The 13,799-nt window shown below is 42.8% G+C and overlaps 1 protein-coding gene across 2 annotated transcripts; it reads left to right on the top strand.

The window, feature by feature from the left end:
- The first annotated feature begins 1,514 nt into the window (after nt 1-1,514).
- Nucleotides 1,515-11,088, top strand: zw10 (zw10 kinetochore protein). Of its 2 annotated transcripts, none has more exons than XM_036525741.1 (16): nt 1,515-1,680; nt 2,601-2,735; nt 2,902-3,003; nt 3,224-3,301; nt 4,090-4,249; nt 4,649-4,807; nt 5,063-5,257; nt 5,395-5,531; nt 5,650-5,832; nt 6,466-6,713; nt 7,567-7,638; nt 8,033-8,202; nt 9,054-9,184; nt 9,604-9,735; nt 9,838-10,040; nt 10,796-11,088. In XM_036525741.1, exons 1-16 carry the CDS (start codon nt 1,576-1,578, stop codon nt 10,914-10,916), a joined length of 2,331 nt encoding a protein of 776 aa, XP_036381634.1. In that variant the 5' UTR covers nt 1,515-1,575; the 3' UTR covers nt 10,917-11,088. The 2 variants fall into 2 exon arrangements, with proteins under 2 accessions (XP_036381634.1, XP_036381635.1); XM_036525742.1 differs by having other exon boundaries at nt 1,631-1,706.
- The last annotated feature ends 2,711 nt before the right edge of the window (nt 11,089-13,799 follow it).

Here is a 13,799-nt window from a genome sequence, read left to right as displayed (position 1 = left end):
TTGCATGGTGTGTGACCATCAACCGTGACCAAAAACTTAGGTTACGTGTCATGTCATCATGCTGCATGATGATGCGCATTTGAGGCACAGATTCACTGATCTTCCTGGTATGCCCTTTAGCTGTCATGATGGACACTGTAAAAGGAATGTTTTGCTTCATCATGAAGAAAACACACAGAACATGTCACTTACAATTATGTAGACCGGGAAATAGGTTCCTCTGCAATTCTTAACCTGCCAGTAAATTTACTCAAAGAGAAAGCATGCAGGGAATCATCATAATGAGAAGGATGTATACAGATATCGCAATACAAATTTGGCTAAGAATAAGAATTAGAATTATCCTATATAGCAGTGAAGTGCAAGATGTGCTTACAAAATTAAGATTTTGAAACAAATACCCAGTTTCAGCTGCATTTTGTTTTATAAAAAATGTTTTACAGCGCGGATAAAACATCCAAACAATGCATACAGGACAGAATCAGGCCAAAATCCATTATTAATCAAAATCCCAAAAAGGACATACAATTTTGGAAACATTTAAAGAATAGCGACCCACACTCATATCACTATAAGTCTCTGCAGAGCCCAGAAAAGAGTTCCCTTGGTGACCTTGGTCCCCAGACTCAGCTGGCCAGCTCCATCTTAAACCTCACAGTCTCTGCACTACACCATACCACCACAGAGTCAGGAAAATTAAAATGTAGGAAATAATGTGTGGACACACACAAAAAAGCATAGGGAAATGGAGTGCTATCTGGACCTAAAATGAAAATACACCATAGCAAACTACACAGTGGATCACAGTGAAATACAGTATTTCAAACATAAAAATCCTGACCTACTGACCACAGGCTAGCCACAGAAACTGGCTATGACCAGTTGACATGGCTGTCTAAAGACCAACTGACACCTGCAGCTCAAAGTGATTAATACTGCATTTCCTAACCACATGTGGAAAATGTATTGAGGTGAGACGACATTAATTTCTTACAGTATATAAGACCAACCAACAATTCACAAAGCCTAGATTTTCCAATCACATCTTGGGCCCCAAATAAAAGACAAATGGGCAATACAATACACTGCTGCCTGCCGCAATTTGGGGAGCAGTGAGTGACACGATACTACTTTTTTTTATTTCACTTTAAAGATGTGTGTCTGCATACATTTACATTTACATTTATTTATTTAGCAGATGCTTTTATCCAAAGCGACGTACATACATGCATCTCAATTTGCAAAGCATTTGTACTGTCTGACGTCAGTAAACAATATCAAAGTCAGCTGACATCGCATGTATTTCGCGTACTTGTCTTTGAATGGTCAAGAAGCGCTGCAGTGGATGAAACAATTACTGAAAAGTGTGTGCGCATAAAATTCAGCAAAACATTTTGAACATCTCCCCTCAAAACAACAAGTCCCATGATGCATTGTGGGCTTTCGTCACGCCTCCATCAGGTTGAAGACAGGAAGTACTCCATTCAGATATAAAAGCGGGTGAACGTGGGGGATATTATTTTGGATTGGCGGGGTTTGCGCAAATATCCCTGGCGTAGACGTAAATGTTAAAAAATGGCTTCCTTTGTAACGGAGGTGCTTGCCAGCTCTGGAAAGTTAGAAAAAGAAGATCTCAGCTGTAAAATAAGCAAGTTGTCTCGTAAAGTGGAGGAGACAAAGGTACGTTGTCAGCTGTCTTAGCCAAGGTTAGTAAAATAGCTAGCGTAGCTACCTATGTAGCTAACTGTTAAACTTTAGTTGGGGCTGCATATCCGCATGATCACCTGCATATTTCTTGTACTAGTTCCCTAGATGTTGTAGTTAGACAGCTAACTAGTTAGTGACTAGCCGGCTGGCTTTGTAGGTTGACTTTCAGAATGATTTTAGATTTTGGACTCTGATCTTGGTCTTTTCTGAGCTCGATCCGCTGGCTGGGTGACATGTTAGCTCAGCTAGTTATAGTGGCAACGACGTGTCAAGGAGTGCTGTCCTAACCGTTGGTCTAAGGCAAGACACCTAACGTTAGTCGTTCTGACTAGAGTTAGCTAGAGAGTACATGGCTAACTGGCAAGGTAGTTTTTGAAATTAACGATAGCCAACCTTTGCGAGCTATATAACTTTAATAGCTGTGAACACCTTCGTATGTTAGTACAATGTCGCCATTATTTTGCCCCACGGATATAGCTGGTTTTCGAGGTAAGTTAGCTAATAAGACGGTCACGTAACGATACCGGTTATGATTAGCAGAGGTCAGGTGCTGTCGTTTTAACCAAGGCGATACCGTAGTTCACCAAGCTGGCTACAGTTATCTAGGCATTATGGAATGGCACACTTGTAAGATAGCGACATGTAACTAACATGGAAATACTAGTCGGATTAGATGGTGCGGTCATGTTGGACGCATGCTGGACAGCTAGGTTTCCACACGTTTCGTGGACAATTAGCTGGCTCGACGAGTTGATTTTAAATCCCGGAATTATCAACCCTCCAGGTGATGCCTTCAGAAAGTCTAAACTGTTTGCATCCGGAGTTCCGAACCGCTCCCACATGAACAGCTGTAAATATTATGCATTACCTGCTTCCTTCTGTTTTCCTCACAGGAGGAAGTATGCAGCATGATCAATAACAAGTACATCGAGTTCCTGCCCAGCATGCAGGGGGCAGAAGAGCTCATGGAGCAGGTGGAGGAGGTGTCCAAAGATATCAGCAGTCTTAAAAGCTGCATTGAGAATGAGGTATGTGTCTCAGTGCAACTTGCTCCTGCTTTCCATACTCGATGCCATGGATTAACAATCCACATGTGATGTGTTCTTTCTCACTGTCACAACTACATGTAAAGCCGCGTGTGCTTTCCATTTAATCTACACAGCCTTGGATATTGAATGGTGGTCTCTCTCCCAGGTTCAGCAGAATCTCCATGTGGCTGTGACTGAATATGCTGAGCTCAAGCAGCAGCTGGAGAAGAACAGCACTGTGATCGGGATGCTGAAGTGGCTGCAGGGGGTAAATACCCACTCATGCCATAATGTATCAGTGTCGCTGGGCTGGTTATGAATGAACTGATTAATTCACATTCCACAATCAAAACAGATTGTCTTCCATTTCCTGTTACAGACATTTTGTTGCATCGATAACTGAACAGTGTTGTTGGACATGCAGTACGTTATCAATACATTACCTTTTGATTAACTCCCCCTCTGCGTTGTGCATTCTGCTGGTTTAGTTTGACACTGCCATGGAGGAATATCAGAGAGCCCTTCTGGAAAAGAAGTACACAGTTGCAGCCACACAACTTGAAAAGGTATGGCTTTACATAATACTGCTGGGAGTGATAAACTGTCATTCATCTAGGTACATGCTGTTCCACTTTAACCAGTCCCTTGTATGTAGTTAAAAAAAAACCTTGAACTAACTGGCACGTATCAGAAAGGTAGTGTTAGGAGACAGTTTTGTGGAATGGCACAGCGTTTGATCCGGAGACACGAAATGTGTATTAGAATACAAGGCAATGTCGCTACATCCGACCGGAGCCAAACGACGCCTCTTGTGAACCCTACGGAGCCAATTAGGTTACAGGGCTCAGGAAAAACCCAATTAGAGAGGGAGCTGTTTAGCTTTGCACAGCTCCACAAAACCAATCAGAAACAGCACCCCCGCTGGTCATCATAACTCACATATAAATGTAACTGTATAAAAAAATAACGAAATGCTATACTTGTTGAACTTCTGCTCCATGCTGATGTTCCCATGGCTGGCTGTGCAAATAAACCTTCCTGTTTTTTTCTACGAACATCGAATCTGCTTCTTTGTCGTAACAAAACGCGTTTTGGTGTTTGGGACTTTTACTAACAGTAGGTATACAAGAAAATTAATTAGCACAGCTAGAAGCAAGAGGAATGTTAACAGTACTGCATATTAGATTTTAAGAAGACCCTGTTGATATGAAAGTGCCTAATGTTTGGATTTTGTACGTAATGGATGTAATTTGTTGTAGGTGGCCTTGCATCCTGGTATGAGCTGATGGAAAGCGGTAGTCCTACTGAAAGTTGAATGATGATGAAAGTAATGAAACGGCTTTGTTTCCTGCAGGCTCGGGGCTGCCTGGATGCTCTGAAGGCCCAGAAGGGCTGCAAGCTGCTGCTGCTGCGAGCCCTGAGGTCAGAGCACACCATCCAGAGAGAGAACCTTATCTATCACCTGGGGCTGGAGTGGCAGAGGCTGGCTGTCTGGAAGCTGCCCCCCACCAAAGGTGGGACTCCTTCGCTCTCAGGAAGGCACACCCCCTTGGCAGAGGTTGTAGAAACACACACACACACACACACACAGTGGTTATCTTATCTAGTGTTCATGTCAGGTGTTTAATGCTTTGGTGAGTGCAACCTCTGACCACCACTGATGTGATGTCTGAGGGCCTGTGAGAACATGATCAAAATCAGAACCTCTGAGTAGAGGTGCTGGAGTGTAGGTTCTCTGGGGCGATCATGTGAACAGTCAAAATGCATGCCTCCCATGAATCAATGGATCCAAGCAGCGGGGATAACTCAGCCTCGTGACTCCAGCGGCTTTGAAACCAGCGAGGAGGCGCACTAGTGTGTGTACACGCAGAGGCTCTTTCCCCAAATCCGACAGTGCATTTGTCTTCCCTCAGAACTCACCAGCGCGGAGTCTTTCCTGAAGACAGAGCTCCACCTGAGCAGCAGTGCACTGAAGGAGGAGGCGGAGGAGGGAGGCACCACCCCGCTGCTTGCCAGCGTCTTCCAGGCCCTTGGTGCCCAGGGACAGCTGCACAACAAGATCATGCTCTTCGGTGACATGCACTCCTTCCATTTCCTTTTCCCACCCACTTCTCTCTGTCCTTTTCTACGCGCAATGAACTAGGAGCAGTGTTTCATGCTATGCAAGACATTATATTTTCTCTAGGTCTAGTCAACCCTTTGCTGGGGCACTGTAGGGACTCCACCTGATTCAGCTAATGTGGGTCTTGATTGAACTATTATAGCTTCCCTCTCCACATCTAGTGATGGCTTTATCTAAATGGGGGTGGAAAACCTGTCTTCTCCAGGTCAGGTACTCCTGAAGTACATTCTGAAGCCCCTGGCTACCTACCCCTCTCTGCACATGGAGCTGAAAGAGGTGTCAGGACAGAGCGTTGTCCTCTCCTTCCAGTGTGTGGAGACCACCGACAAGCACCCATCCCCGTCTCAGGTGTACAGCAAAGTACTGGCTGTCTTCAAGGCCCTACACACGCACCTGTTCGGTAGGACCTTTTTCCATTTAGAAAAGGCCACGTGTCTATGGAACCAAGGAGTCAGAAGTTGACCTGAAATACATATTGGTTGGATGGTAATTAAAGATGCAAAACATTGCTCAAAAGTTTTTAATTGTCTATTACAGATGTTACAGTGGACGAGAAGAAAGTGTGTGTCATTCTAGGGGACATGATATGGGATGAGATGTCAGATTGCATTATTCGCCAATGCTTGGTATACTCAGTACCAACTGACAGCAGCCGGCTGGAACAGTACAGTGTGGTAGGTGGAGGTGGGGGAGCGGATTCTGCGGGTACTGTAATATGCAACAGGACAAAAGCATGCTTTTTACTCGCCTGTAAGTCCTGATTTGTTTTTTCTCTTTGTTGTCTCGTTAAAGGTGATTAAGGAGACAGAGGAGTTTGAGAAGACACTAAGAGAGATGCAGTACCTCACGGGCGAGTCTACAGACCTGCTGAAGTACGCTAGAAACATCAACTGCCATTTTGCCAGCAAAAAATGTCGAGATGTAATCCTGCAAGCGCGGAACCTGATGACATCAGAGATCCATAACACTGTGAAGGTGAGGCCTTCAGTTAGTGCACAGGAAAGAGGAAATTTACCTAGCTTTTTGTGACTTGTGGGTTTATTTTTCAGATGACTATATGATTCATATATATATGTAATATTATTTATTTTTATTTATTTATATATATAGTATATAAATTTTTTTTCACATTTACTTGAATTTACTTCACGTTTATTTATTTCACATTAACTAAGTTTGCTCTGAAAGTATACACTTCAGTGACAACATAACAGAAGTGTATCACTGTCTTATCACTTAGTAGGTAGTTGTGTTTTCTGACTTATTCATGTCAGGTTTGATCTGCTAGCTTCCCTTTATGTAACACAAGGCAAGTGCAAGTGGAAGTTCCTTTTCTCACAGATGAAGTCGAGGCCCATGTAGCCAATTTAATTCACTATTAGAGCTTGAGTCTAGCCATATGGAGGTTGAGTTGGGCCATCCGTTGAGTTATCCATCTCTCTTGGAGGAACTGGAGGAGGAGCCAAAATTGGTTCAGTCATGATAGTGATTGGGTGAGCTGAGTGTATGTCTGGAACCAGGCCCCACAGGGCCCGCAGCCTCCTGGGCCCCTGGCCAAAAAGCTACGTCTCCTTGAAATCACGTAACAAAATTGTTGCCGTCTTGTAGATTTTGCCAGAGTCCAAACTGTCCATCCCCAAGCTCCTGAACCTGGAGCCCAGGGACGAGGCCAAGAAGCAGGCAGTGAGCGCGAGGGAGAAGTTCCGGTCAGAGGGTCTGGTGATGCTGGAGAACGAGAAGCAGCTGGATCGGCACACCCTCTGCCTGCCCGTGTGCCGCATCAGTGAGTCGGTGCAGAAGCTGATGGAGCTGGCCCTGCACACCCTGTCCCAGGCTGTGGGCAGCTCTGAACAATGGTATACCTCCAAAAGCCTGGCCACCTCTTTCCATTTGCTCACTCAGGCATCCAGCAGGCACAAGGGTTTTTCAGGCCTCACAGGAGGGTCACTGATGACCTTTAAGTATTGCCCCTGTTAACTAAAAGGTCAGCCTGAGGTGTTTGGTAGTTCAGCCTACTGTATTAAACATGTTATTAGATAACATGTTTTATCTACTAATGTGTTCTCTAATAGTTTGAAGTTTATATATTATTTTGTGAAAAAAAAATCCAGGGCACGTTACTTTCCTGAAAAAAAGGTGTTTATTTGATGAACTAAGTACATTCCACATAAATTGCCTTAGAATGCTGATTTCAAATGCTTGCTTTTTTCCTGCAGGTTCCAGCTGTCCTTTTTTTTAAACTGTAACAGAGCTTCATAAATAAATTTGTGCCAGCCACATGTTACCCTTCAACTGTTTGATAGGATCTGATATGACTGAGCTGAGTTTATTTTTATTACCTCTGTTATTCCAGTTGTGCGATTTTGTTTTTCTTTGTCCAACTGTCTGTTGTTGGCATATCCTCACCTGAGATGGGAGTGGGAGGATGTGGAGAGGTATAGCAAGGATACTGGTTAATAATGATTGGTTAGTGAGGCTACATGACCACTGTAGGGGTGGAGCTCCTGTGTGCTGTCAATCACTAAATTGACCGAATCTACTCTTTGCTCTTTAAGTTATTTAAACTTTGCCCGTTTGTGGGTTTGTGAAGCCTTGCTCATGTTTGATAATTACTGTTAATTGATAATACTAATTGCTAAAGAAGAAGCATGAAAGGTATATGTCAGAAATATTCACAAAAATTACAGTGACGTATTTTGTATTTTTTAGTGCCATTCAACTTTTCTTCGCTGTGCGAAATATTTTCCAGCTATTCTATGACGTCGTTCCCACATATCACAAGTGAGTCCTTCCTTTTCATTTTAAGGTCTTTGTATTTTAGTTCATTTAATCAGACATTCATCAGGAAGTCACTTCAAGCACAAAAGTAGATGTAATCAGATGAAGCCGAAATAAATGAATTTACAGCGTTAAGATTTTCTGCAAAAATGGAATGTTCTTGGAACTTGGAACTTATCTAACAGCGACAACTCTCCACACAGAGGTGCATGCAGCTTTACTTGAAGGTACATGTACTTCCGAAAGTCCATTTTTTTTTTCTTTCAAACATTGATAGTTTTCCAGTAGAACTGACCTGACCTAAACACAACAGGAAATGCTATAAAAAAAATCGACATACTTTTTTTTGTCAAAGTACCTAGTTAGTTTTTGCCATCATCTGTCTGTCTTTCCCCAGAGAGAATCTGCTGAAGCTCCCTCAGCTGGCTGCCATCCATCATAACAACTGCATGTTCATCGCTCACCACCTGCTCACTCTGGGCCACCAGTTCAGACATCACCTCCCACACCCGCTCTGTGAAGGAGTCGGCACCTTTGTGGACCTGGTCCCCGGCTTCAGGAAACAGGGTGAGGGCCAGGCAGAGACAGAAGTTTCTGCACAAGCAGACGTCCGTTATGGACAGAACCAGTCTGGATCTACACTTTGACTTTGACAAGTTTGACCAGTGTAGCAAGCAAAGGGTATTTTTATAGCATCTTACCAGGTGGTCTAAATATCAGTTTAGATGAATCTGAAACTGTTCAGGTTGGGACATTTACGCAAGGACACAACAGCAGTATGTCAGCAAGGATCTGAACTTGGTTTACAAGAACAGCATTCACTAATTGAAAATGGGGGCAGTGATAAACATACCCCACCAACTAACTCTGTGTCTGTGTCTCCTAGTGGGGCTGTGGGCCCCTCTCCCAGTATGACTGACATTTCTATGACTGACATGTCTGTTTCAATTGGTTGGTTAAAATGTGGGAGGACAGGTTTGATGTAAAATGAGTCTTTCCCTTGCATGGGAGTATTTAGTACATTTTAGAAGAAAGTGGAGTTCTGTCTCAACCTCTCCTGTATCACAGCGATCACAGAGCCTGTCTTCCCTGGTTTACCACATTTGTCTGTGTTAGCCCTTTTCACTGGCCAGGTTGTGATGACTTTGGTGATATTTGGTCAGGAGCTGCCTCTGCTTTGTGTTTTTGACCATGGTCAGGCATTCTGCCCAGGTATAATCTCTTTACGGTCCTATAGCATTCCTTTTTATTTTGTGCTTTAATGATGATCCATTTCAGTGTTTCAGATAAGCGTGTTTAAGATGTTTTGTGTTATTTGGGTATCGGAGTTGTTATAGCAGTGGCTGTCCTGACGCTGACTGACGGTAGTGTTAGCCTGCTCAGTGAGCTTTCTCTCTCTCTCTCTGTATCTCTCCCAGGAACTGAGTGCTTCCTTGAACAGATGAGGGCTCAGAGAGCAGAGATGCTGGAGAGGTTGTCTACTGCCAGGAACTTTGCCAATCTGGACATTGAGGAGAATTACTCCAATGCCAGCAAAGCAGTCAGACAGGTGAGAGACTGGCAGGGAGCAGCAGTGAGAGTTTCACCCTTAGCTTAACCCCCTCCCCTGTCCTCATGTTACACCCTGGGATGAGATCAGGAGCTGGGGTTCATGTGCTCTGTCTGGAGTTTGTCAGCTCAAAAAAGACACAAAGAATTCTCCGCATTGATGGGAGAGCTATATTGCTGGGAGGTCTCCAGAAATAAGTGAAAACACACACTAAAACATTCAGGCATGAGGAAGTAAGAATGCTTTCTTTTCCTTCCCTCTGGTATTAGCCAAAGAAATCTGGTACTTAAGGAACTCCAGTGGAATATTCTCTGTCAGGGGTACAATATCTGGTGTAATCTCTGGAGAATCTTTGTCTCATTTCTGAATTTTTGAGGTTGTGTTTTTTTTTTTTTTTTTTTTTTTTAAATTGTTTACAGGTCATCCATCAGCTGAAGAGGTTAGGCACAGTTTGGCAAGATGTTCTGCCAGTCAATATCTACTGCAAATCAATGGGTGCTCTCTTAAATACTGCCATTTCTGAGATCATTACAAAAATCATGATGTTGGAGGTAAGTTCCATTACGGTTCTTCTATGCTTTCATGTGTTGAGAAATATGTTGATTGTTTATATTGTTCTCAACATGCATTTTTTTTTTTTTTTATTTCTCTAGGACATTTCCACTGAGGATGCTAACCTCCTGCACACACTCTGTAAGATTGTCATTGATGAAGGACCCTTGGTGTTCATCCCACTGCCTGAGGAATATAAGAACAGGAAGTACCAGGAAGAGGTGCCCGTCTACGTCCGGAAGTGGATGACGTTTAAGGAGTTGATGATTGTGCTGCAGGCTAACCTTCAGGACATTGTGGACAGGTACTGTGCAGTAGTGATGTTTTTGAAATTTGCACCTGAATGTTTCTTTTTTTTTTTTCTTTTTTGGAAGCATGTCTGTCTTTGTCCATTATGAACACATGGCTGAGTATGTTGGTTCCTTGTATGAAGTTTTGGAATTGAATTGATTAGAATTAGTTAACACAGTGAGCATACACACATATACATGTACACAGCTGAGTTGCAGGCAGTTTAAAAGGGTTCAATTCAGTGATGGGGTAATGCCTTCATAAGTGTACCACTGAGATGGGCAGCTAGGGTCACAGGTTGTGCTGGCTTCCTCCTCCCTGTGCTCTGGATAGTTTAACTGAAGTTCACATGTGAACAGGATATAGCCTGGTGTGAATCTCTGACTGTAACACAGGAACCTGCATGAATCCCACAATCATATGACAGGAATTGCCTATCCTCTGGCATACTGCCTTTGTACCAACTGCACCATCATCACTTTCTCACATCCACTTACAAGGAAAAGATGAAACAAATTCATACAGCAGCTTTGGCCGCTCCTCCTCCAGAATGGCCGGTCCAGATTTAATTTGCAGATGGGCATTTGATCATTGGATTCAGATCATGTGTATGGTACATATTTGTTAACACTGCTCAGTGCCTTTGTGTCGTCAGTGTGCTCGAGGTGCTGTAGCTTGTGAAAAGAGGCAGGATTGGCTGGATAGCAATGACTGGTTCTTGGTTCTGATTTCCTCTTGATTCTGATTGGTTTTCATCTTCCCCTCCAGGTGGGCAGATGGAAAGGGCCCTTTGGCGCTGGAGTTCTCCAGCAATGAGATGAAGAGCCTGATCAGAGCCTTGTTCCAGAACACAGAGAGAAGGGCCATTGCCCTCACCAAAATCAAGTGAAAACTGACACCCCTTCTCTCCTCAAACTAATTATGTACAGAGGTCCTCCTTCAAAAGCTGAGGGATGGCAGCAGATGGTCATATATACTTTGCTTCCTTTTGTCCACGCCTATTTTTCTTGTACGCTATTATAAAATAATATCAATAAACCCTTTGTGTTTCATGTTGCTAAGGTTTGGCACTCATAACAGTGACATTGAATATCTAAAGGCTCTGACAACTCCCCTTTCCAATGAAGTGTGTCCTTCAACCAGCAGAGGGAGCACTTTAGTGCTGCGGCACAAAAACAGTGTTGCTCTGAATATGTTGCTGTTCTGAGGCATTTAAAAATGACAGTAATTTCACTGTACTTGATAAGTGATAGATTCATGGGGAACAGATACAAATGTTGTTAAAGATCAGATAGTGTTGTCATTTCCCATAAACAGGTAAAGAAAGTTGTAAGGTACAGCACCCGTTTGTACAAGCTCTACTCATATGACTAGTACATTTTTTTTATTTTGAGTGTTTCATCAGTACGTAATACAGTAATTTAATTTACCGGAGAAAATATGTATTGTGAATGTTTTGTGCCAGCTGTCTCAACTTCTTTAGTCATATCCTGTGGCACTTTTTTGTGTTGGGAATCTGCATTCAAAACTAACATTTGTAATATGTAGAATGACATAAAACTAGAGGAACTGGTTCCCACCCATAGCCAGGCAGTGCATTACTAGGGACTGTCAGCCATGTTGTGGGTGGGAATGGAAATATCACTACAAATACACAAGAGAGAGCCATTCCAGGTCTTACAAGCATGATAGTGTACCACTGGTGGTATACTAACCTGCGTCTTGTAAAAGGACTTGGAATGGCTCAACCTGCATCAGAATGTATGAATCAGAATGCCATTTCTATTCCTGGTATGTCCCAATGTATGTTCCTGCAGCATTGTGAATATTGCGATGCTTGAGCACTAAGTCTGTGGCTATAGAATGGGTTTCAGACACTTTGGAAGATGTGTGTGAGCTCTACCATATCTGCCTCTTCTATGGGGGTGAGAGTGAGGGTGGAGGATCGTGTCTGAAGATTCATGAGGCTCCATGAGAACCTCAGTGGGCAGCGCTATCATGTGACATCAAACCAATTTTAGTGCGCTACAGTGGACAGTAAAACCTTTCAGTTGGCCCATATAAGTGGGGGATTGACACCACATGATAGGCCCATCAGTTAAGGAGATCCTGCATGCTGTCTTCACTAGCAGAAAAAACGAGCACGACATCCAGCAGAATACTGTCTGTTATAGCCTTTCAACAAACAAAGCTGTTTTGTGTATATATAACATTGTGTTTCTGTCGCTCGACTGCTCTCTGTTGCTTTGCTCAAAGGTGGATGCATCCACAGTGTGCCATAATCATATCTGTCACCTTTACACTTCTCAATACTGGGCCCTTGGTGCTGCGGGAATAAGCAGAACTGCATATGTGGACCAAAAGAATTCTTTAATCGGTTTTATTTTTACAACACAAGTGTGCGCTTTTAAGTGTACAAACACTGAGAACTTTGGCCAAATGGCAGAGACTGAATTTGATTACAAAAGGCATAAACAAGTAGATGAAGAAGGAACTGCCCAGGATTTTTCACATAAGGATGTGCATCAGACAGGCTTAATATAAGCACCATTTCAAATGGAGTGTTGAGTATTGTGCTGATGTGCTGTACATGCTACCTCAGTGTTTATGCTGTGTGCAGACCCAGGCCTACTAGTCTTTTTGGCCTCACTGTATGCATACATAGACATATGTACATATATTTGGTTTACTTTAATAACTCCTCCCCGCCCCATGTCAGACAGAGAATGCAGAAATATAATGTACAGTTAAAGGGGCAACCCACCAGAAATATAATTCTGTATGCTGTCTATGAGCTACAAAATAGTTGTCCATTCCTCGTGTATTCAATCCCTGTACTGCTGAACAGCAGCGCCTCAGGACAGTGACAACACAACCAAGACTCTTCAGCACTCTGGGCTGTGTCCATGGAAGATAGGGCCTTTGTGAAGAATAAAATTATTACAGGACAGCCTTCCTGCTACGTGACCTACCTGTAGATCATTTTGTAGAGCCATTGATTCTGAATTGACACTGCTTCTGTTGAGACATATCAGGATTGATTCATAACATCAAATAAAGGTTACAGAGCATTCTAAATGTACAGAACAAAGAATACCGGTAATTTAGCTTGTTTGCATCACACTTCACCTATGGTACTGAGGTAGGTATTGCTCTGAAGGTCAATATTTAAACAGCAATGGTTCAGAAACACATTTGAGGTATATGTGAGGATATGGCGACAGTTGTACGCATCCTTTCTCACCGCCTGAAACACATTCTTAAGGCTAGAATTAACCTCTAACATTCCATTCCAATCCTGCCTACTATTCTGTAATTTATAACATCTTGAATGGCACCTGCGGCTGTAATTTGTCAATGAATATTAGAAAATGTAACTCCGTAGAAAATGGGACATGGAAGAGGGTTTGAGAGGACATACAATGCACACTGTGTGCAAAGGAAGAATTCAGAGATGCTTGACAGGTCAGAACCAAACCCTGTGCTTTACCTTCTCATAGAAGAACCCCAGGTTTACATTCATCACTGGACACATAAGAAACAACAAAACCTTTACTGATGGGACTAATCTCTGTATCACTCCTGTTGTGGTGGAATGATAATATAGTATGGGAACATTTTTCAAAGGATAAATACCCTAAATGTAACATATAATGGTACATGATTAAACCTCTACCTGTTTTATATACAGGTTATACATTATAAAGTATTACTTCTCCCAAGAATACCATTTAACCCCCCTGATTCTTGCATATTTTACTTGGCCTGCAGT

The sequence above is a fragment of the Megalops cyprinoides genome, chromosome 3 (assembly GCF_013368585.1).
Source record: "Megalops cyprinoides isolate fMegCyp1 chromosome 3, fMegCyp1.pri, whole genome shotgun sequence".
In the NCBI taxonomy this organism is placed as follows: Eukaryota; Metazoa; Chordata; class Actinopteri; order Elopiformes; family Megalopidae; genus Megalops; species Megalops cyprinoides.
Note: the sequence above shows the minus strand (reverse complement) of the source record. Positions and strands in the feature narration are given on the sequence as shown.